The following is a 26,139-nucleotide window of genomic DNA, read 5'->3' on the forward strand; positions in this document are numbered from 1 at the left end:
CTTCCCAGAAGAGTGGAGGCTGTTATAGCAGCAAAGGGGGGACCAACTCCATATTAATGCCCATGATTTTGGAATGAGATGTTCGAAGAGCAGGTGTCCACATTCTTTTGGTCATGTAGTGTATGTGAGATACACCGGCCACTGGGCATTTCTCCAGCATCATGCTTTGGCATAAACTTGATGTAGTTTTGCTTTAAACAATTTCAATATTTGTTCATCACAAATTGTTCATAAAGACCTGCTCAACATAAAATGCATATCATAAAACATAAAAAGATGTATAGGATTCTGTATACTTCGATACAGAATAATTGTATTGATTCTATACTATTAACTTTGATTAAAACATTTGACTAGTCATTCATTTACAATTGGCTCATTCATCCCCCTCTCCCCTGTAACTATTCCCCAGGTCGTTGCTGTAATTGAGAACGTGTTCTCAGTCAACTTACCTGGTAAAATAACGGATAAATAAAATAAATTCAATTAAATTAATGCAGTTTAAGAATGCAGTAGTAGCAATCTATGTTATAAAAAAAGAAAAACATGTACATTGATTTGAAAATGTGAATAGAATCTCACTATATACTATAACAGATAATACTTTGGGATCATATGTCATAATCTAATTAAATTAATCGAAATGTGGTGTTGTCTAAGCATTTATTCAGGATTTAAGTTAAATATCCCTGATCTTTGTCTTGAATAATATTTTCAGCAAATGGAATCATTACCGTTATGCATTATACAGAAGAGCATTTTAAAGAAAACAGACATGTGAAGTATTAAGCCTAAAGTAGGCTTATATTGAATATCAACTTTCTAAAATTAAATTAGGCTAATAAAAGACAATGTTTTATCAGTGATAATAAATCTTATTAGGCTATATAAAACAAATATACAGCTCACAATTAAATAATATTAGCCAATGATACACAAAAATATCTTTTTCTAATTAAAATGGCCTATAATGTCACAAATATAAAATATGAAAGGCCTATTCATTTGGTATTAAATACTAAAGTATCTCAAATAACTGGCACAAATAAAAGGTCGAAAAATCGATGTTTCTGTAATTCGATGGCTGGTTTGTTTGTATTAAAGTTAAGTCAATTTGTATCAAACAACACTGAAATTGTATATTAAATAATCTTCCTTTTTTTAATCATGAAAATAATCTCAGTCATTATTTAAAGGCTAATTTGATTTGACAAGAAAATAAGATACTCGAAATGCATGTCAAACAACCATACCTTGAGATGTATAGGTCTATAATAAAATGTGTGGGATGCTCATTTTATATGCAGACCAAAAGAGAACGTATGGGTTGATAAAATATTTTCTATTGGCTCATGGTCTCCCATAGAAACGGTGATGCAGTTATGAAGGGGCTGGGTTTGACACCAGCTGGGGCGGATCTCCAACATGATTACAGCACACACAGGGCTGGAACATAATTGATGACCTAATTGCAAAACAGGGGAACGACCGCGGAGACGCGCTCCACTGAAAAAGTTGACTTGTTCCCCCACCAGATTCCCAACCAAACGCAATTGATGTGAGCAGAGGTGCATACGAGCACTTCTTTCCCACTGTCGCACCTTCACACTGCACTTATCCACCTTAAGTTTATTTTTATGAATGATTATCTCTCGCAATACATATTTGGATACCTCGGCTACACCACGAACTCACCTCGGCACATCTTTTTTGAAGTCTAAACGCCACCAAGACTTCTTCAACCACAAGCGCACTTGGAAAATACTCTGAACTTCACATTTCTTCTCTGACGCTGAAGTAAACCTCAACATGTCTATCACAAGTCTGAAGTCTGATTCCGAGACGAATAACGTTTCCATAGAAGAGGAGGTAAGAATATGGGAATTTATTTTTGTCAAAAGTTCTGTATCATAATGTCTTTGGTTGAAACGAGTTGTGAGCGTTGCTACGAAGTCTAGCCTGGAAGAGATGTAGAGTAGCCTGCAAATAGTTTTGCTCCCCAAAATTGTAGGCTAATTAATGATCAACTGATTCAAAGCCCATTACATGAGAATAAGGGTGTGAAGTTCCCTTTTAGGTATGGTTTTCTGAACAAAGTCATTCGATTCCATTGGAAGCTCTGAAAAGGGTGTGTCTCCGTTTTTTAAATGGATGTCTACATTTTGTGATTGTAAGTAACACAGGATTATATATTTTAATTTTTTTGCGAGACTTGCTGTCTTTAAATTCGGCCTACAGTAGATTATTATGGCCATGTGAAATATTGGTTTAGACTATAGCCTAATTGCGATGACATCTGTGCTGAATTTCAGGATTTTATTTGCTCTTAAACTCCCAAATCTATAAAATTGCAATTATTACCATTGTAAATCTATAGGTTATACTTAAATTTAAGCATTTTAACATTCGTTTTTGAAATCCACAGTAGGCCTAAGAATTTCAGGTTTCTGTCCTGTCACTGTATGGACAGACCCACCTAATTTCATATACTGCGGGTGAACTTCAGCTCACACGATCGGCACCTAACAGAACCTGGGACTCTTTATGCCATAATACACATTTCCGATCCTTATCTGATCTGTGGTCAGTAAAGAAATGTTAAATGTATTTCCAATCTTGCAGTGTACATTTTTTTTTTACTGTCCTCTCCACATTAGGCCTAAATTTCATTTACATGTATTTTTATTTTACTTTTATTTAACTAAGCAAGTCAGATTAAGAACATTCTTATTTTACAATGACTACCTACCCCGGCCAAACCTTCCCCTAATAACCCGGAAAACGCTGGGCCAATTGTGAGCTGCCCTATGGGATTCCCAATCACGGCCGGTTGTGATACAGCCCGGGATCGAACAAGGGTCTGTAGTGATGCCTCTAGCACCGAGATGCAGTGCCTAAGACCGCTGCGCCACTCGGGAGTCTTTATCCCAATCACTTATTTAATTTTGATCCAGATTTCCGCCATATACCTTTAGATATGGTTTTATTGCCTTTGCCTTGTAGTATTTAGGCCTACACACACGATGCATTTTTTAACCTTCAACAAACATTCAATTGAAACCATATTGTTCTGAGGTTAAACCAATTAAAATCATTACATGAAATCTGTTTACAGAGAAGCTTATCTTCTATTCCCTAGTCAGATGTTCTAATTAGTCCAATGAATTTGTCTAGATGGGATGTGGCTTACAGTACGTGCCTTAAACTTGCATGGGAGTTTTGTCATCGGAGCACCTGAAAAAAGTTGGATCCGGGCCGTGGTTCGCAGGCGTGGGTCAAAGGAAGGAAATGGTGTCACACTGTGCACTGTTGTCCGCCGCTGTTCCTCTGGCAGTCCATTGTGCTGCACGGGCCTCCCCACAGAGTGGGACCCAATGGCCCTTCTGTAGGCCTGTTTATTTCCTCAGCCACTGCAGGGTCCAATGGACAACATTACAGGCCCATGTTTGTTTTGAATTCGCATGTGGAAATCCAACCCTTTTTCCCTCACAAAATAATGGCTGCATTTACACAGGCAGGCCAATTCTGATTCTTTTGTAAAAATTAAGTGTTGTTCTTTTGACCAATCAGACAACCTCTGAAAAATATCTGATGTAAAAACATAATTTAGTGGAAAAAATGTTAGTTTTGGGCAGCCTGTGTAAACGCAGCATGAGTCATGAGGGGCTGCACATCACTCCTTTGTACTTAGATGGTCTCAAATTTGACATTCCTCCAATTTAGGTGGTGTTTGTCACCATAGTACATCCTTTTTTTTTATACTGCATGTTCAAGGATTTGGGCTGTCATTGAGGCGTTGTGGTATGGTACCAGGTAGAGTAGTGTTGCAAATAGATTTTTGTCCCACCACACCAAACGTGATCACTATGCACAGGTTGAAATATCAAAACAAACTCTGAACCAATTATATTAATTTGGGGACAGGTCAAGAAGCATTAAACATTTATGGCAATTTAGCTAGCTAGCTTGCTGTTGCTAGCTAATTTGTCCTGGGATATAAACATGGAGTTATTTTACCTGAAATGCACAAGGTCCTCTACTCTGACAATCCACACATAAAATGGTCATCTGATTAGTTTCTAGTCATCTCTCCTCCTTCCAGGCTTCTTTTTCTTCTTTGGACTTTATATGGCAATTGGCAGCCAACTTTCATAAGGTGCATTACCACAACTGACCGCAGTTCATATTTCAATCACCCATGTGGGTATATGCTTCTAAAAACCAAAGACGAGATGGGAGAGGCAGGACTTGCAGCGCGTTCTGCGCAGTGGGTGCAATAATTGAATGTGTGTGAATTTATTTTGCAATGCTCAGGCACGTGACCGGTGTGGTCAGCATGTAAGCCAGTGGTATTGATCTTTATTTAGTCAACTAGGAATAGGTTAGTCTGTTAGTGGATGAATGTAGGAACTGCCATTTGTCCAGCACAGAGACATTTAGAATTAGTGTTATTTCAAACTGCATCAGAGGTGGACAATCCTCCCCTGACGTCGACTGTCTGTGCAGGTTTTTGTTTTAGCCAAACAGTAACACCTGATTCCGCAAATTCTTCAAATCAAGATGGCGCTCCATTTTCAGGGGGAAGGTTGTGTGCACGATATCTCATATGTAAACGAGTAGAACTTGGCCATTGAATGTCCTTCAGACACGATTCATATATGTATGTATTATGCCATTTAGCAGACGCTTTTATCCAAAGTGACTGTCATGCGTGCCTGATTTTATGTATGGGTGACCCGTTTCAAGCGCCATGCTCTACCAACTGAACTGTACAGGACCACGTTTCCATACAGTTTTCTCATTGTCATGCTTGATTCTATTAATGTATAAATATGGGTTTCCTATCAAATAAATGGCATTTGAATCCTATGCTCTGGCAAAATTTAAGCCATCTAGCCGTATTTCACCTATTGGATAGCATTAAATGCACAAATATAGATTGCTGATGAGTTTCTATGCATTTAACCCTGTCAGGTAGGCGAAATCCGGATAGATAACTTTTGAAAAAACGGGGCCCTGGAGATGCTCTATACTGTTGTTTTTTTTTGTTTTTTTTTTTATATATTTTTTTTTTTCCAGGTACGAACACTTTTTGTTAGTGGCCTGCCGGTGGATATCAAACCTCGTGAACTGTACCTGCTGTTCAGACCATTTAAGGTAAGCATGAGATTAGTTTCCGAGGCGATGGAAGAATTTGTCCTCCATATTTAACTCGTTCTCCACTGCAACGGAGACGGCACAGTCCACTCCTGTCATTGGCTCTTCTGTTCTGTTTTAATTCCCTGCATTTTTATATTAAAACATTTCATAATGAGAATAAACAAAATGCATATCAGTAGTATTGTCTTTGTAATAGAATGTTTTAACGGACAGCTTCTTCATCGGGTGCCAATGTAGCTACCTTAGTTTGACGTTTTTACAAAAGCAACTGCCCATAAAGTTAATTATATATTGTGATTATCATCTTACAATACCACGGAGGACTCCAGAAGTATTGAAAGTAGTAACGCTACATCACTGTTCATCTACACCACATTATATATTATTAATCAAGATGTACAGTTTCATTAACCCCCCCTCTCTGACCAAAATGGAAGTGGTATCCCTCACACATGGATGGTCTTGTGGAATGTGTAAATGAATAGCACTGCTATTGGCCAACTATCCCGGTGACCCAACTCCCCTCCAGGTCAGGAAGATTAGGATTCTTCCATTTCCTTTCATGTGTGATTCAGGTCAAGCTTTCAAAGCAGTTCTATGAAATCACTGAAACCAGTACATTCTCCGTCTGTTTTCATAGATTAGATTCCATTGGTTTTATCGTTTGTCATAGACTGGCTGTAGTCTATACTATCTGCTGTTGTCTCATTCTGTATATTGGATCTGAAGCTTTATTTTGGCAATGGACTTCCCAACCCTTCCAGCTTGCTTTTTCTACAAGCAAAGATATGGTAGGCAGGTTTTTTGTCCTGGAAAAAACACAGGCCCACATGCTTTTTAGTGATTTGTATGAAACAAAGTAGATGGGATTCAGCTGCCTCTGTTATTAGTTGTATGCATTTAGTGTTCCATTTCTGTGTAAGGTGGCTTGCATTTCCTGACTGGACTGAAACTCTCTGAACCTCACATCGTCTTAAGTTGTTTAATTTCCCCACGTCTGTATATCAGGATTAGAAGACTTCTCATCCATCAATACCACAGTCAGGCTAAAATCCCCTACATCCTCCAGGAATCTGACTCATACTGACATCCAAACCAAAGATTTCTTGGCCCATTTAAAACGACTAAGAATGATTCACATTAGTAATTCACTGGTTGTTGAACAGTCTATGAAGTCGGTTGAAAGTTGTCAACAAACGGATTAGTTCAGGAGAAGGCTGGAGCATGAGTTAACATTAAATACAGTTAGACCTACGGAGTAAAATATAATGGTTTCCTTTAAAATGAGACAAATACCTCATTACAGGTCTGTGAATTTCTCAATTTTCTTTTATCAAAATATCTGAGTGGAGTGCATGTCTGGCTTCCTGCATGTGACTTCATCGTTGCTAATTGGATGTCTTTTCTTACAGGGTTACGAGGGTTCACTGATTAAGTTGACGTCAAAACAGGTGAGACGCTTTCTGTTATTACTATAGGGGACTCATGGCCCCCAAATGAGGGCTATATGAGGAGTACACCTTGGATGGAGAGTGGCATTGTTCAGTTTTCCTACCACCATTTGGGTAATTGAAAAGTGGTACATTGCTAGTTAACGTAGGGTTGCTAACATTGGTCTAGTTAATAATTTTTCAATAGGAAACAACCTTCCCATACAGTTGCCATGCTTTCATCTTATAATATTAAACCTATGTGGTTTAGCTTCTATTGTGATCCATCTACGCTCGCCTTGTCTAATGCATTTATGATTCAGTCCCATTGTATTCTGACCATTTACCTGAAGTGTACTTGGGCAGTGTTCCAGTGCTAACCTGTTGAGGTGGACATTAGGGGCCCTTTGTCTCAGTGTTCTCTCCTCTCTTCCAGCCAGTTGGGTTTGTCACCTTTGACAATCGGACTGGAGCCGAAGCTGCCAAAAACGCATTAAACGTAAGCATCGGACCAGGCGGACAGTGTTGACAGTAGCCGTGAATAGTTGCAATGTCTTCATCCTCCCTGGACACAAGGATTTTGCCCAAAAATGTGTTTCTTTGTGGTATATAGCTACATTGCTTTACGTAAAGCCTGCATTGTGCTTTATAACTTGGTATAAGCCTTTTTAGAAGTCTTCTATCATTAGAAGATTAGACCTAAAGGTGGCATACACAATCATGATGTAATCGAGTCATACAGAACAGAACTGTCATAATGCAGGCTTTAAGTTAAGAGTTAGGCTACATTTTTGACTCAATCTCTTCTGTCCTGTTTCTAACCTATGAGGTATGGTTGGGGGTTCACTGCTGGGCTAACGGAGTTCCTCTGATCACTCAAACAAAGCATTTTGTCTCTTACAATTCAAGGGCAGGGCCATTTTTGGAAACAGAGACCAGAATCCTGTAGACTTACGGTAGTTAACTTTGGTATAATTGGACACATCTTTCGTAATACGTTATAGCTCTCCTAATTTGCATATCACTGCTTAGCCATATAAATATATCATTATAGAGCTACATTTGTAGTATTTTGAACACCTTCTGTAATATAACTTCTTATTCTGTCACTACGTAGCCACATTGGCCATATCTAACACAGCTCTCATAGCATAGCCTTCCTTAGAGGAGCATCACAGCCTGTAGCCACGTAAGCAGTCTCGCACTCACACACCAACATACTCACCTGCATGTGGGCACAATGCTTAAGGCACAGAAACACAACCAGGGTCAACCACATCCAAGGCCAAGTCTTTCACAGCTTCCTCTCCTCGTTTCCTTCTCTCCATGAAAGGGCTCAATATGGTGGAAGTAATGTGCTGAGTACCTATCCAAACCATGTGTCCTTAAGCAGTCATGGAGAGGAGACTACTAGTGCCCTGTGAGACTACTTTTAAAAAGTATTCATCCTTCCACCTTTTCCTCTTTGATGTCATCACTGATCTGATGTGGTTGGATTGGTCAAGACAAAAGGGAAACTTAACTTTTCTTATCCAGCCACGTATAAGATCAGTGGTTACCTTGATGAAGGTGGGGGGAAAAATATGCATTGGACAAGTATTGGAGCCAATGGAGAGGGGGCCATGTAAGGCTGTTGACACACTTGCCCTAGGCCTAGACTACCTAAGCCACCTCCTTTACAATACTGTGTCCCCGTCCCGTCTCTCCTCTCAGGGCATCCGTTTTGACCCCGAGTGCCCCCAGACCCTGCGGTTAGAGTTTGCTAAAGCCAACACGAAGATGGCAAAGAGTAAGCTGATGGGCACACCGAACCCCACTAATATCCACCCTGCTCTAGGAGCTCACTTCATTGCACGGGACCCATGTAAGTTGTTACGGCTTCACAACACCACTCTAGCCTCTACCCACAGTCTCACCACTGTCTGTTATTCCCCCCCTTCTCTCTTGCTTGGCGCGTTGCAGTAAACCCCACAATTGGGTGGAATTATCTAACTGAAGACTAACTCATCCGCCACATGCATGAGTCATCGGACTGTAGAGTTTAAAAAAAATCTTATATCCAGAATTTCTACAGTATCGGTGCTAGTCTGACTCGGGCCTAGACTGCAGGTGCCCCGTCTTTTTCCCATGCACCTGCTTGTTGCCCCTGGGTGGGAGGGGTGGCACTGGATGGCCCTGGCGTTAATGACCTTAGTGATGTTTAAATGGTACTGGGATGACTTCTACCGGGTTTAGTTATATTGTTTCCACTTAAAGGTCTACAATGTTATGACTGTAATTGCTTAACTTCGCTGACTGTGTCAGCCCAACGTAAATACTTCACACTTTTTATCAGGAATATTCACGCAAAGAGGAAAGCAAGACAATGACGCTCCTACTTTAACTTTACAGTTCACATGTACTGTATAGAGGATTCCATAGGGTTTTGAGTGCAATGTTGTAGTTGGCGTCTATTTCTGCTTATTCAGTTAACAGCCTCTAAGTACTACTGATAATGTCAATGGGGGCATTTGCACAGATAATTGTTATACCTAAAACTGTTTCCCCGGCCCTTTTACCTCCTGCACGTTTCCAGATGACCTGACGGGGGCTGCATTGATTCCAGCGTCCCCGGACACGTGGACACCGTACCCCCTTTACACCACGGAGCTGACCCCCGGGCTCCCTCATGGCGCCTTTGCCTATCCAGCAGCTGCTGCTGCTGCTGCAGCCCTCCACGCCCAGGTACAGGACCAACCAGTCTCTCTTCCCTTTTGCCCTTCCATCTCTCCACTCACTGCAGTTCAGTAAGAATGGAAGCCAATAGGCCCGCTCTTGACATCCTCCGAGAGACTCATTAGCCCAGTGCCAATTCAATGCCTTGCCGCCATCCTTAAAGGTCGACTCAGCAATACAACGCCATCAAACACGTTGGCATTGACGTCTGCAAGCGGGAAGTCACCCCAACAGAATTGTTGGCTCTTTTGCACACTTCCTTGAGGCATGTCCACTGGGATGAGCTGTTAGTTGCAGTCTTGGCAGATCTGTATTTTGTTGTCTATGAACAGGAAATTGCCCCGCTGTGTATGATATCATATAGTCTACCTTTAACGCTCTGTTACGCATCAAAGCGACTTATACCACAGAGGAAGTTATTTCTGACTCGCTGAACTAGTAGCATCCCCTTCGGTGTTCTCTACGCTAGTAGCATGTCCTCACAGCCCCTCATTGATTCTCACCAGGGAAGAGCCCCACTGCTTCCTAGGTGTCTGGGTCTGAAAGCTGCAAGTGTGACTGGAGGCTTTAATGCATCCCCACCTTCAGAGTTCACGTTCTCCCTGCTAAGTCTGTATCCAGCCTCACACAGTAGGGCCATTAGGGAGAGGAGACCATGGAGATCATATTAAATTACCTCTTCTAAATCTATGGAGGAGACAGTGGTGGAAATGGACTTGACTCGGAGGACAACCCAAGTAGGAAGGTCCAGGGACAGACTGATCGATGTATTGCTGGCCACACAGTTTACACCTGGAATCCAGGGGACACAATCTGTAGGAAAACATTGAAACGTTGCAGCTAGAAATATAATGAACAGATGTAATTCGGCTACATGTCAGAGCCATGTTCTTTATATATTTCTATCCGAACCTTCAACAATTGTCCCCTGTTGAATGTGGCCTTGTTCTAAGGGGCTTCCCCCTAATTCCACCACTGCTTCTCCCTTCAAGTGAGTCTTGTGAGGAAACTAGCCCATGATAAAGAAGCCAGCTATAGGACCCTTCAACCAGCCTTTCCATCGGTGTGCTGTAGGAATGCTGTCACTGCAAACTGAGGCAGAAAACACTGAAGTCCTGCCATTGCTAGCTAATTGCTGTCTAAGTGCTGGTGTTATGGTACAATGGGCTACACTGCAGTAGTCAAGCCCGGCAAGAATAATGGAAACTTTCTGCCACGGGTCATTTGAAGTTCAATGCCAAGCTCACTTGTAATGTATGAACATGGTGGAGTGTTACCCTGTGAAATGGGCAGCGATTGTTTTCTTTTTCATTGGATAAAGCAACCTCAGAAATGTGTGGTATTTACTGGGAGAAAACTGTTGGTCATGACAACCTTCTTTGGAGGTGCCAACTTACTGTCCACGTCCTTGCTTGGAACAGAAGCTTTTCTGTTTGAAATGGAAAGGAGCGTTCCTAATTGCCATCTGATGAAAGATCCCTCAAATGCTCTGTATTTGCTCCCGCCAACACTCCTGTCGAATGAATGAGGAAATACACTGAACTTGGTATAGTTGCCAAACCAATGAATTGTAAGTCTCCAAAACCAAAGCTTACCTTACATTTACCGGTAGTTCTCCCTGTCGTGGTCAAATTTCAGGTGTCTTGTTTGAAATCCTAAGGCAATAACTCATATACATACTATGAACTGTTGTTCCTGTCAATTTGTACTGTCATGGGGTACCTGTTTGACCTCCATTTAGTCCAACCAAACTAGTTGGACCAGAGGTATGGAAAGGTAGTTGTCAATCAGTTGCTTTTAAGATGGAAATGTTTAACACATGGAATAGCTTGCTTGTCTCATTTCCATGAATGTCGTGTTATAATACTGTTCATTGTCATAGGGCAGCTGTGACCCACATTCCTATGGTCTTTGAATGACCAGTGCTTAAAGGGACAGTTCATCCAAATCTCTTGTGTGTTATGCTTTTCAATATGTGACAAGACTTCAGTCCACAATTTGGATGAAGTTCATTTCTTTCCCTTTCTGTCAAGTCTTGTTTCCTACAGTCCTCCTGTTGGGAAATCTCACAGGTTGCGATCAATTGTTATTTTGTCTGACTATGGTTTCTTTGATCTCTCTAGATGCGCTGGTACCCTACTCCATCTGAAACTAACCAGCCAGGATGGAAGTCCCGGCAGTTCTGTTAGATATTTAGTGAGTATCTTTATACAAGCGCTTTCATCAAGGTTTTTCAGAACATACAATATGGATTACATTAAAATGATTGAAAATGACTTGTTGTCCAATTTCCCCCTTCAGATGTATTTTGGGAACCAGACCTTCTCCGTCCAGTTGAAGGGAGGTTTTACTGAGCTCGTCATTAATTTAATCAGGTTTATTTAATGGACAAATGTGCATTACAGACCTATTCATGTTCTCTGGAGGGGTCTGAACTGACAACCTTGCCAGCGACAGATTGAGCTGATTCCTTTTGGCAACTATTCCGGTACCATCTTAGCACTTCCAAACCTCACGTGAGCCAAGTAAACGCCATAGGTCATTATTTGCTGAAGAGAATAACATTCTGAAGAAGTTATACATTATAAAGTGACTCCTTGGGTTATGGCCTAGAGAGCTAAGTCATTGCATGTTGAAGTATTTTTGGCATGAATTAGAAAGCAGAGTTCTGTGTCCTTGTTTTTCTTAGTGCTTGTGTTGCCTCTTTACCTGGACCTGAAGTCTAGACAATGAATCCCCTTTGCTTCCTGTGTGTTCCTGGTCTTACCTGTGAAAGATGGACTGTTGTGTAGATGGCTCCTCTTGCTTGGACCTTGTAGAATGCACCCCTAGGTTCTGACAATCCCAGTCTCTCCCAAAATATCAATGTCTATAAAGAGTATATTTGAGCAAATGCAAAGTACAAGTATTTTTGTACTTTTGTTTAATGTATATTTATGCATTTTGTGCTACTAAATAATGAACGTGTTTGTTTAGGAGTATTTTGTGTTTTGGTGTTATTTTGATCTATAATCCTGTAAGTACTTACAAAGTGCAAATGTATTTGTTTGAGGGTCTACTGAAATATTCAAGAATTCTAACAGTGGCCCATGTGCCATTTGGACTGCTAAGAAATTGATTGCTGTAAAATGTTGAAAATTCAGAATGTGAAACTGGACTACAAACATGAAGGGGTTGCTTTTGGAAGCCATTTTCAATGGCCTAGCAGGATTAGGTGGATGGAGAAATATAAGTTTGCAGTTTAGAAAAAGTTTGTCTCTGGATCTGCTGAACATGAGATGTACAACTGTTCCATTTTATGAATTAAACAAAGTGAATGCACTTGTTTTCTGATTGAATTAACCAGATCTAAACTATGCACGTCCTTTGTGTAAGCTATGACTTTGCTGACTTGACTCCACTTTACAGTACATCAGAGCTTAATTTCAGATGTTTCCAGGTCAATTCATTTTAAATGTACTATTATATTAGTCTCTGTATTACCAGTAGAGCTGACCTTCACCACCCACTCTGCCCTCTGAAGATGTTACGTGTTTCTGTCCAACCAAGCATGATGGCAATCTCAAGGGATTGTTAAGTGGCCATTTTCAATAGAACCAGCTGCTTATTTATATTGGGTGACGCACTGCTGGGGTTCTGTCCATTTTCATGGTCTGTTTTGTGGCCAGAATAAGAATTTATTATGGTATTCAATACAATTTTGGCTAATGACTAGTTAATACTTTCTGGACCCCAGGAAGGGTAGTTATATCATTTGAACTATCAAATAATTTAATGTTAAAGCTAAGACGCTGACTTGTCAACACAAACTAATCCACATGGGGTAGAAATGAGTACCAAACTGCCTTTCCTGGCCTGTTCAGTCAATACAAATATTGGTTGTAGGCACTATTGCTCTAATGAGTGGTCTCATAATGGGTGAAACATTGATTTCAGCAGCATACTGTATGCAACCTTGGATGTGGTTTGTGATCAAACAGAATTAAACATTCAAACTTGAGTTTATAAAAAGCTAAGAATCAGTAGCTTGCCCTTCAGGAAAACAGGACATAAGACCTGTGCTTTCATGAGAGTTGATTTGACAGGATATCGATGACGCCTGCTGTGACATCATGCATGCTATGGATTAAGGACAGATGGGTGCTTCGGCGGCCATCTTCTGCACCAACCAAATCGGGAAGTAAAAGGTAGAACAGGTTAAACATCCCACAATAGTCTTTCCAATCAGTGAGCAATGAACAGAATTATTGTTTGTCATTCAAAATCTAGTGTTTGTGAATGAATCAATGAAATGGTCTTATGTAGATTTGTAGCCTAGGCCTATTTGAATTAGTATGTGTTTGTAAATGGATTACTTTCACAACAGGTATAAACTATTTGATATTAGCAAGTAACAGATTTAATGATGTGCATATAGTTTTGCTTACTCAGTTCGATACCCCATTACAATAGCAATGAACTGACATACAATGAAATAATTCACCATATACCATTAATGATGAATAAACTATGATTGAATGATGGATGGATTGATTAATATAACTATTGATCCCTGGGGGGAGGGTCACAGACTAAAACGAGAACATACATATAAAAACAAATGTGTCGGTGCTGTATACACATGTGCATGTATGTTTTTTTGTATCATTAGATACTTGTTTGAATAGGTTAGACTAGAGGTTGCCCCTGTAATATAACTGAAATTTCCCTTATGGTGACATCCATTGGGGGAAATGTACATTATTCATAACCACTCAGATAGGCAGGTTTACATAGGGAATGTTTTTGCATGGTGGTCAATGGCCAACAGTCTGCATTTGAAAGGAAAAATGAATAGTTTAAAGTTGTATTTGTTACATGCACAAGTACAGCACCAGTACAGTGAAATGTTTAACTTGCAAGCCCTACCCAACAGTGAAATAGTGACAAGTTCCAAGGCAACTACAGATATGTATAGAAATCCATGAGAGAGGAACACGGGCGTCATCTACATGTATGCAGTCGCACAAGAACCATGTTGACTTTAGTAGAGTAAGCATGCCCCCTTGTGACAAAATGAAGTAATAAAATGTGTCCTGGTGTTGGCTGCCTCCATCTGTTAACAACCTGTAGCCTCCACTCCTTGGCACATGAGTTCATCTGAGAGGATTGGATATGGAGAATATTCAGAGCCGGTCCTGATGTCCCTGGGGCCCTAAGCAACATTCTGCTAAGGGGCCCTCCTACCTGACCTGTAAACCGTTTACCATTGCCATACAGTCACACCTGACACCTCAGTGCTCCCGCTACAATCCTCCTTGCCTTAAAACAGTTTGCTCCATCTGTCAGTCTAAGAGTAAGTAGACCTATACAGAACAGACTGAGGTATAAACAAGCAATATTTATTTAATAGAATATTTTCTATAGAATCTTAAGTGAATACTAACATTAAGATAAATAAGAAATTGTAGAAAATAATAACATATAACACTGAGCTTTGGCTCTGCTGTTTGGTAATTAGTCCAGTCCTCACAATATTATACAATTAGCTTTGTCTATACAATGTAAACATAAGCCTATGGGCTATGGCTGCAGCTATATGTCTCAAAATAGTCAAAAACTATACAGCTGTGTGATTAACTTTGGTTCCCTCTACAGCCTGGGCATTTTCAGCATCAGCATGGGCACTATTCTATCTGGACTGTCTGGAAGAAATTGAGAAAGTATGTCACATAGTTAAGCAGTCATTTACACAAATGCACTTCTGCTATACAATCTTAAATGTTACTAAGTGTGTAAACATTTGAATGTTTGAATTAAAATCTTACCATCAAAATATTCCTCTTCTGCACTTTCTTGAGGCAAAATCCTCAACGATGTCATAATAGGACATGTGATTCCCCACATCATGATTTATACTCATGATGGCCAGACCAATCCAACATTCCTGTGACATGGAAGACCTCAAGTAGCTTTTGATGAGCTTTCATTTTGAAAAGGTTAGGATAGAGTTCCTCCAGGTTTTTCTCACCGAGAAAGGAAAGCAGCTCAAAGGCACTCATCTTGTCTGATGGCAGATCAGGTCAATTCTGAATCTCGTGTGCCAGATCCATTCCACTGATGTCACAGTCATCTCTGACGGTTAGAGTGTTTTCAACTTCCATGCAGTGAGCCTTTAAAGATTCACTGGACATCTGAGAGGCAGTGCTGAAGTTCAGAAGCACTCCATATTTGGTTTTCACCTGGTTGAGTGTTTCAAATCTCTCATCCATGGATGTCACAGCAGAGTCGACCACAATGTTGAAGTAGTTGACTTCAAGGTTTTTCAGTGCATCAGTCACTGGTTCATCAGGAGCATCATAGCTGAAATGCCTCTTGCTGTTTCTCAGTCTCTTCTCTTTCAGAAAAGCCTCCACATTCATTTCTTCACAAATGCTTTTGGCTGTTGTCTGGGCCTCAGAGAATCCAGTTTCCCGGTATGTAGTGAGGGAGGCCTTTGCATTTGAGATTAAATTCACTGTGATCTCCAACTGCATTGAGGTGGATTGGAGGAGCTTGTTCACCTTGTTTGTCATTGTCAGTATCTCACACCATAGGACACAGCAAATCAAAAAGCAGGTAGGACCCAACTTCCTCTGCAAGTGCTCGTGCCTCCACTTTGGCCACAGGATCGTTGATCGTCTGTCTGGCTTCCAGTAATGCCTCCCGAACCTCAGAAGCCTGATACCTGATTTCATGAACACTTTGGAGCCTACTCTCCCATCTTGTGTCACTCCGTGACTTCACGGTTATGTTCACATGTTTCTTCAAAACACTCCATCTTTGTGTGCCAGCTGAAGAGAAGGTAAAGAGCTTTTGCACATGCCCAAAAAACCCAACTGCATCTTTTGAAGATTTGGCAGCATCTGCAATGACAAGGTTTAGAGTATGTGCTCCACATGGGACGAACACGGCTCTGGGATTTGTTTTTAGCAGTCTGGCTTTACTCCTTGTTGCTTGCCCTTCATGTTGGCCCCATTATCATAAGCTTGCCCTCTGCAATCTTCAAATGGAATCTTCAGCTCGTTCGGCTTATCTAAGATGACAGTGGACAGATTCAAGCCTGTTGTAACCTCAAAATTCACAAAGCCGAGGAAGTGATCTTTGATCTCTGGCTTTCCCTTTAAAGCCACGCTTCTCAGAATAATGGACATTTGCTCCTGGTGACTAATGTCAGGTGTACAGTCCAAGATAATGGGGAAGTACTTTGAGTCTCTTCCTTGAGTTACTATTGCTTCCAGAATCTTGTCACTCACAATCTGTATCAGCTCATTCTGTGTGCGCTTCCCAAGGTAAAGAACATGTGTCTCTCCATCTTTAATTTTGTAGAGATGATTTTCCATAACGGGGTCAAATTATGCCAGTAATTCAACCTCTTTTAGGAAGTTTCCATTATCTGGTTGGAAGAGTTTGTCTGATGAACCCCTGAATGCTAGGTTTCTTTCAGCCAGAGATTGGGTGATACTTATTAAACATGTAAGGACATCCCGTAATCTCTTTCTTTCAGCCTCCAAAACTGTCATTTGTATCTGGTCAAGAGTCTGTCCCCGACTTAGGTGCAGATCAAGTTCTCTCCACTTAATCATATTGTTTGTGTTCAGCACTACCCTCATGGTGTTTCAGAATGGTGTTGATATTTGACCAGTCATTCACGACTTCCTTTATTATTTTGTAGTCTTTTATAGAAAAGAGCTTACAGCAGAAACAATACACAGCGTTGTTTTTGATTGAGTATTGTCGTGTCTTTGGGGTACCATTAAACTGAAGACATGTTTATCAATTAACTCCCTGTAATTATTATCACGCGATCAAACTGATTGATCGTTTAATTGTAATTAACTAGGAGATCGGGGCACCAAGGAAAATATTCAGATTACAAAGTTATAATTTTCCTAATATAACATATATTATATTCTATTATAGTATAGGCCGATTATCTTCTGGTTTAAATGGTGTATTTTACCTCGCGTCCAGTCTCATTCCAAACGTCGTAAATTGTTGTATCTGTACGAACCCAGTCTTTACTAAGAGTCACTAAGAGTAAATCATTTATTTACTAAACTAAGTAATTCACAGAAAGCATACAAACAGTAATTATCGTCACAAAGAATTGGTAGAGGAATGTGCCCTAGTGGGCTAAACAGGCATGGCTGGTCTGTTAGACAATGGGTCATAAAATGTTCAGCTGAGGAGGCACACAGAGTTCATTAATATTAACAATTGACATGCTAATCCTTTGCACATGAACGCTCACTCATTTGGGAACAATTGCAATCAATATATATTTACGCTCAGTGTGTCATCGGGATCCTTGTTGGAGCGTCGTTCTGTTGGAGAGTCTCTCTCTCTCTCTCTCTCTCTCTCTCTCTCTCTCTCTCTCTCTCTCTCTCTCTCTCTCTCTCAGAATGGATCTTTCAAAGCGACATTCATTAATGTCGTCATAGAATGGATGTTTCGTTGGTCTTCGCGTTCACTTGGATGGTCAAACCTATTGGCCAACTCGCAATGGAGTGGAGGCCTGGTCTATTAGAAAGTAAATCAGGGTGGGGTTTTATAGTGAACATAGAACAGCTTGTCACATGACGCCTGGTCCTGTCTGTGTCCCTGGGGGCGTGCCGATGACTGAGTTAGAATTGTATTTCTGTACCAAGCTTATCACATTAACCTCTTACATCTAGACGTTCCAATAGCGGAACACCTGCTCCAATATCCAATGATAGGCGTGGCGCGAATTACAAATTCCTCAAAAATACAAAAACTTCAATTTTTCAAACATATGACTATTTCACAGCATTTTAAAGACAAGACTCTCCTTTATCTAACCACACTGCCCGATTTCAAAAAGGCTTTACAGCGAAAGCAAAACATTAGATTATGTCAGCAGAGTACCAAGCCAGAAATAATCAGACACCCATTTTTCAAGCTAGCATATAATGTCACAAAAACCCAGAAGACAGCTAAATGCAGCACTAACCTTTGATGATCTTCATCAGATGACACACCTAGGACATTATGTTATACAATACATGCATGTTTTGTTCAATCAAGTTCATATTTATATCAAAAAACAGCTTTTTACATTAGCATGTGACGTTCAGAACTAGCATACCCCCCGCAAACTTCCGGGGAATTTGCTAACAATTTACTAAATGACTCACGATAAACGTTCACAAAAAGCATAACAATTATTTTAAGAATTATAGATACAGAACTCCTCTATGCACTCGATATGTCCGATTTTAAAATAGCTTTTTGGTGAAAGCACATTTTGCAATATTCTAAGTACATAGCCCAGCCATCACGGGCTAGCTATTTAGACACCCGGCAAGTTTAGCACTCACCAATATCAGATTTACTATTATAAAAGTTTGATTACCTTTTGTTGTCTTCGTCAGAATGCACTCCCAGGACTGCTACTTCAATAACAAATGTTGGTTTGGTCCAAAATAATCCATCGTTATATCCTAATAGCGGCGTTTTGTTCGTGCGTCCCAGACACTATCCGAAATGGTAAATCAGGGTCGTGCGCATGGCGCAATTCGTGACAAAAAAAATCGAAATATTCCATTACCGTACTTCGAAGCATGTCAACCGCTGTTTAAAATCCATTTTTATGCAATTTATCTCGTAAAAAAGCGATAATATTCTGACCGGGAATCTCCTTTTCGGCAAACAGAGGAAAAATCACAAAGACGGGGGCGGCCAGGGCACGCACCTAAGCCCACAGTCCCTTGATCGGCCACTTGAGAAAGGCGATAATGTGTTTCAGCCTGGGGCTGGGATGACGACATTCAGGTTTTTCCCGGGCTCTGAGCGCCCATGGAAGACGTAGGAAGTGTCACGTTAGAGCAGAGATCCTTTGTAAAAGATAGAGATGGCAAAGAAGTTCAAGAAATGGTCAGACAGGCCACTTCCTGTAAAGGAATCTCTCAGGTTTTGACCTGCCATTTGAGTTCTGTTATACTCACAGACACCATTCAAACAGTTTTAGAAACTTTGGAGTGTTTTCTATCCAAAGCCAATAATTATATGCATATTCTAGTTACTGGGCAGGAGTAGTAACCAGATTAAATCGGGTACGTTTTTTATCCAGCCGTGAAAATACTGCCCCCTAGCCACAACATCAGTACATAGCATCTCAATGTATTACAAATAGCTTTATCCTTATTAATACATTCTATACAACCATTTGGATGCAAGTCCCATCGCTGAGGCTATTATATAAACAGTTTTATGGTAATATGGCTATATTGTCTCTTCTGAGTATCACAAAATTGTACCAAGCGGACCAGTTCGTAGCTGGATTCTTCACCAATCTTCCATACCTTCTCCAGAACACAAATGTCACTCGGTTCCCCAATTCTGTGAGTTGGAAGAATTTCCTGTGTCTCTCTATGGGACATGTGGCAAGAGATTCTCCTCTTAGAGTTTTACAGCCCCTTCACACAGGGCCTGGGTGGGGGGAGGTAGGTTGGGGGATGGTGCAAGGGGGAGGGGGTCAACTGCCCCCTGTACTCAAAGAGGCCAACGTCATGACAGTATGAAAGCCAGCTCCTTGTAATCTTTTCCCCATTTGACAGCTGTCTCTTTAATAAGCCTGAATGGAAACCTCTTCTAGACTTGTCTTTAGGGTAAGAAAAATCCAGTCCTGGTTTGAATGGACCTCTAACTCAGTCCTTATAAAGTCTGTTAAGACAGGGGGCCAATCTGCTGGGTCATTTGGTGGAGCAGCAACTGTTCTATTAGGGTCTGAGCTGCTTGTATCTGATGCTGGCTGTACACCTCTGGTTGTGCTAGTACTGGCTGAGGCTGCCTGTACTTCACCTGGGTCTGCGTTAGTACTTGCTGAAGACGGCTGTATTGGGTCTGTGTTAGTACTTGCTGAAGACGGCTGTATTGGGTCTGTGTTAGTACTTGCTGAAGACGGCTGTATTTGGTCTGTGTTAGTACTTGCTGAAGCTGCCAGTACTGGGTCTGTGTTAGTACTTGCTGAAGCTGCCAGTACTGGGTCTGTGTTAGTACTTGCTGAAGCCGGCTGTACTGGGTCTGTGTTAGTACTTGCTGAAGCCGGCTGTACTGGGTCTGTGTTAGTACTTGCTGAAGCCGGCTGTACTGGGTCTGTGTTAGTACTTGCTGAAGACGGCTGTATTGGGTCTGTGTTAGTACTTGCTGAAGCCGGCTGTATTGGGTCTGTGTTAGTACTTGCTGAAGACGGCTGTACTGGGTCTGTGTTAGTATTTGCTGAAGCTGTCAGTACTGGGTCTGTGTTAGTACTTGCTGAAGACGGCTGTATTGGGTCTGTGTTAGTACTTGCTGAAGACGGCTGTATTGGGTCTGTGTTAGTACTTGCTGAAGACGGCTGTACTGGGTCTGTGTTAGTATTTGCTGAAGCTGCCAGTACTGGGTCTGTGTTAGTACTTGCTGAAGCCAGATGTACTGGGTCTTTGTTAGTATTTGCTGAAGCCAGATGTACTGGGTCTGTGTTAGTACTGGCTGAAGCCAGATGTACTGGGTCTGTGTTAGTACTGGCTGAGGCTGGATGTGGATCAACTGAGTCTGTGCTTGTCCAGGCTGATGATCCAGCATCTCCTCTAATGACAAACTTAAGCATAGCACCTGTAAATTATAGATAACAATACTATTTTATCAGCTGCATCAGGCCCATTCAAACTGGCTCCCCCAGATTTCCTTTTATACATTTTCAAGTATAATATACTATTTATACAATGGCTTGGCTGAATACTTGATGGTTATTATTTACTGAGAGATGTGCATCCATATTGCCCAGTACGCCCAGCTAATCAACTTTTAAATTCAATATATAAATCAATATTCAATCCATTGCTTTCCATCTTACATTAGTCCAGAGTTGTAACTAAACCTTGATTGAGAGACTAGATAATCATTGTCTTGTTTTAAAATGATGTGCGCCTGTGAGGAGTGCCATCACGCCCATATTTTGTCTGGACTGGTCCCCACAGAGGTTGCTGCTGGAAAGTGCGAGTTTCATTTAGTGCACGCGCATATGAACGCATGTTCACGCGTGACACGGTTATCTTTTCCGAGCTGCAGTTTATAAACACAGTTGCCTGTTGGCGTTTATCAAACGTAATAAATAGTTGTATTTCACTCTCACTTTTGTTAGGCACAAAGTCACAGAACACAACCCTGGAAGTGGCTGGCAAACAAGACAGACAGACCAAGAGATGCACTGCCCAGCTAGGTTAGCAAGACAGACAGACTAGAGAGAGATGCACTGCCCAGCTAGGTTAGCAAGACAGACAGACTAGAGAGAGATGCACTGCCCAGCTAGGTTAGCAAGACAGACAGACTAGAGAGAGATGCACTGCCCAGCTAGGTTAGCAAGACAGACAGACTAGAGAGAGATGCACTGCGAGCTAGCACATCTACTTAACGTTACTGTTATTTGCTGACAAACTTGGAGAGGAGAGAACACAGGTTTACCTGATAGCTATTCCCGCAATTCACTCACATGGTGTTTTTTTTCGTGACCAGAAGGAAAGTTCTGCTTCATCCTCTCATCGAAGTTGTAAACATTGACACCCGCTTTGACACGATGGGAGGCGGGGCTCTACGCAACTTGCGTAGTGAGCGTATAGGGCCGTCCGGCTCTGAGAATATAACACGTTTAACCATATTGCATGACTATAGTTTATTTTTACATGTTCTATGTTTGAGCTGCTTTTAAAAGCAACATTCAAATTGAAAACATAATTGGCATTGTTGAATTCGATTTTCATAATATCAAGCTAGGACTGATGGTTTTGGTTAGCTAGACAACAGATGTAGCTATCTAGTAATGTAGCTATCTAGTAAACTTGCTAGCTACTTCACTGGATGTTGAACACATTTCTACCTGCAAATGAACACACTACACAAAATAATATCACTATCATTTTATTTGCCTAGCAACACCTTTTACAGCTTCAGAACTTGGCCCCTAGTTGTGTCCTGACCATAGTAGACCGTATCTAATGCACTAGTTTACTGAACAGAACTAAAGTTTCCTAGTTCTAATCGCAGGGTCAGGTACATAGGTCGGGTAGTATGAACCATATCTGGTTTGGAGCTACATCTTGACTAATTAAGTAAGAGATAATCAACGAGGGTCTCTATGCGTTCACTGGAAAATAATGCATCTCCATAGAAACTTAGTTCCATTCCGCTTGCGCCGTCGTGGAACACACCTTCAGCGTCGCTTTACATTTTCCATAGAATGCATAGCCCCTCGTTGATTATCCCTTACTTATTAACTGGTCAAGATGTAGCTCCAAACCATATCTGGATCATACTACCCGACCTACGTACCTGACTCTGGACCTAAGATTAGGACGAGGATACTTCTTTAGTTCTGTAAAATATTGCATTAGATACGGTTTATTATGGTCAAGACATACCTATGGGGCAAGTTGTAGACTACAAGGTGTTGCTATAGGCTAATAAAATGATAGTGACATTATTTCATTACAAAAAAGTAGCTTTACAATATCAATTTAAAATGGCTATCAATTATACCTAATTTAGTTTCAATAATTATATGTTGACATTTACGTTTTTTGACTGTGCTAGAAACACGACGTTTTTCATGGAATTGCATATCAACTGACCTAAAAAGGAACATCGCATTAATTTCATGTCAGGGGTCACATGGTGACTGAAGTGCAACTGAGCAAATGTTGCCGTGCTCTTACATTTAAAATGTTTCAAATTACAATAATGGAGTTTGATAGATGACTCTATGTAACATTTTAGTAATTGAACAGATTTAAATGAGCAATTTGGGGTTACGTGCCTTGCTAAGAGCACATTGATATATTTCCCTTAGTCAGTTCAGGGATTCGAACCAGCGACCTTTCGGTTACGGGCTCAACGCTCTTAACCGCTAGGCTACCTGTCACATTTGTCTGCAGCAGTCTCGTCTACTAATTTATTTCAGCACATTCCAATAGTTTTCAACTGTTTCACTCCAGCATTCACGCGTGAAAAATGCCAGTCAAATACTATGTTCATAACCAAGTGGGAAGGTGGTAATTTCCCGTTGTTAACTATTAAATACTATTTGGCCGCATTATGTGCTTTGAAGTCGTTGAAATACGTTGATTGGCTAATGGCAAACAATCTGCGTCAACCATAAACAACAATTACAGCTATCATGCTCGCAAACAAATTATATTGTTTAATAAAACATATGAATAGATAGCTTTTTATAAATAATGTGTTGTTGTTGCATTTAACTGCATAAATGCTGTTATCTAGGTCATTTCCTTAGTAGGTGACGTCAGATATTTACATTTACATTTAAGTCATTTAGCAGACGCTCTTATCCAGAGCGACTTACAAATTGGTGCATTCACCTTATGATATCCAGTGGAACAACCACTTTACAATAGTGCATCTAAATCTTTTAAGGGGGGGGGGGGGGGGGTGGGGTTAGAAGGATTACTTTATCCTATCCTAGGTATTCCTTAAAGAGGTGGGGTTTCAGGTGTCTCCGGAAGGTGGTGATTGACTCCGCTGTCCTGGCATCGTGAGGGAGCTTGTTCCACCATTGGGGTGCCAGAGCAGCGAACAGTTTTGACTGGGCTGAGCGGGAACTGTGCTTCCTCAGAGGTAGGGGGGCCAGCAGGCCAGAGGTGGATGAACGCAGTGCCCTTGTTTGGGTGTAGGGCCTGATCAGAGCCTGAAGGTATGGAGGTGCCGTTCCCTTCACAGCTCCGTAGGCAATCACCATGGTCTTGTAGCGGATGCGAGCTTCAACTGGAAGCCAGTGGAGAGAGCGGAGGAGCGGGGTGACGTGAGAGAACTTGGGAAGGTTGAACACCAGATGGGCTGCGGCGTTCTGGATGAGTTGTAGGGGTTTAATGGCACAGGCAGGGAGCCCAGCCAACAGCGAGTTGCAGTAATCCAGACGGGAGATGACAAGTGCCTGGATTAGGACCTGCGCCGCTTCCTGTGTGAGGCAGGGTCGTACTCTGCGAATGTTGTAGAGCATGAACCTACAGGATCGGGTCACCGCCTTGATGTTAGTGGAGAACGACAGGGTGTTGTCCAGGATCACGCCAAGGTTCTTAGCACTCTGGGAGGAGGACACAAGGGAGTTGTCAACCGTGATGGCGAGATCATGGAACGGGCAGTCCTTCCCCGGGAGGAAGAGCAGCTCCGTCTTGCCGAGGTTCAGCTTGAGGTGGTGATCCGTCATCCACACTGATATGTCTGACAGACATGCAGAGATGCGATTCGCCGCCTGGTTATCAGAAGGGGGAAAGGAGAAGATTAATTGTGTGTCGTCTGCATAGCAATGATAGGACAGACCATGTGAGGATATGACAGAGCCAAGTGACTTGGTGTATAGCGAGAATAGGAGAGGGCCTAGAACAGAGCCCTGGGGGACACCAGTGGTGAGAGCGCATGGTGCGGAGACAGATTCTCGCCACGCCACCTGGTAGGAGCGACCTGTCAGGTAGGACGCAATCCAAGCGTGGGCCGCGCCGGAGATGCCCAACTCGGAGAGTTGTTATGAGAGAAGTCGGCCTTCATGGATGATAGATGAGTGACCCACTAGTAATTACTAGTTCAAGTGGATTTTTCCCAGTCGTATGCAATGACTGTATATATGAATGGACAAAGCCATCGATCACATGACACCATTCACCCTGTGAACACTCGATAGTGCATTGAAGCCAAATGAAGTTGGTTAAGCTGGAGTCTCATGGAGTCATATGCCGCGTTCAAAACAACTGGGAACTCGGAAATATGCGATGTCAAATCATGGCGTCAGTAATCTTCAGGTCGGAAAGTTTGAGCTCTGTAAACAAGCAGTGTTCCAGACTTGAATTCCCAAATTCGATGACCCTTCAAATAGATTTTTCCCAGCCGGAGCTCGATTTCCCAATTCCGACTTCCCAGTTGTTTTGAACGCGGAAATAACATGCACAATTTCAGCCACTCCAGGAAGTGACGTTACAGGCTAGCTCAGCGCTGCCTCCTCTCATTGACGAACTCAAATTGAAGACAAGTAGATTACATTTCTTCCCGGTACGGGACCTCATATGTGTGCACACTCTGCGCATGCACCACCAATTTGTATGGGCCTAATCATATAATTATATTAATTCAAAATGATCGATGTGGGCCAAGTCATAAAGTTTTGTCATTGAACTTCTAAAATGTGCTATTTTTTTTGTGTGGCATAAACACAAGCAGGCATTATGTTTTCATCTGATTATCAATAACTTCAAAGGGCTCCTTTACTAGGCTACCTCCACACGTTCATCCACTCGCAACATATTTCCAGCCTCCAAACAGTGGTGAATAGAACGAGACATCTTTTACACAAAACACCATAAAGGGTCATGACATTTGGCGTATGTCATTAGGACAGAATTTATGCGTCCACTGTTGCCTGCGCAAGTCTCGATGTCAGCCACTCTTCTCTGCCTTGGCAAAATGGCAGTCTTCTCATCGAACCACATTGCATTTTGGAGTGTAGGCTATACCACCCGTTTTTAAGTCTAATTTACTAATTTAGCATGCCTCTGACATGCGGTAATGATAAATAATAGTGTAGTAACCTACAGTTTATTTTGGTAGGCTCGTGTTTTACTGGAACTGCGTACCCCCACTATTTATTTTGCTGGGGCCGCCTTACATGACCTTATACCTGAGGCTGCCATTAGCAACTAAATTATCCTTATAAAGCTTCTTCTATGTGCAATTTTATAATAATCGGTTCAAGGACATACATCTGTTGTATTAGAATCAATTATTGGCACCATGACTGTCTTTGAAAAAATAT

The 26,139-nt window shown here is 41.5% G+C and overlaps 1 protein-coding gene across 2 annotated transcripts; it reads left to right on the forward strand.

The window, feature by feature from the left end:
- The first annotated feature begins 1,488 nt into the window (after nucleotides 1–1,488).
- On the forward strand, nucleotides 1,489–12,626 carry LOC100195089 (RNA-binding protein with multiple splicing). 2 transcript variants are annotated; one of them, NM_001140118.1, is given in 8 exon segments: nucleotides 1,489–1,869; nucleotides 5,080–5,157; nucleotides 6,573–6,611; nucleotides 7,027–7,089; nucleotides 8,304–8,454; nucleotides 9,166–9,314; nucleotides 11,429–11,501; nucleotides 11,607–12,626. In NM_001140118.1, coding segments are annotated over 7 exon segments (606 nt in total). In that variant the 5' UTR covers nucleotides 1,489–1,809; the 3' UTR covers nucleotides 11,495–11,501; nucleotides 11,607–12,626.
- Nucleotides 12,627–26,139: the final 13,513 nt, after the last annotated feature.

The sequence above is a fragment of the Salmo salar genome, chromosome 26, assembly GCF_965601325.2.
Source record: "Salmo salar chromosome 26, fSalSal1, whole genome shotgun sequence".
NCBI lineage: Eukaryota > Metazoa > Chordata > Actinopteri > Salmoniformes > Salmonidae > Salmo > Salmo salar.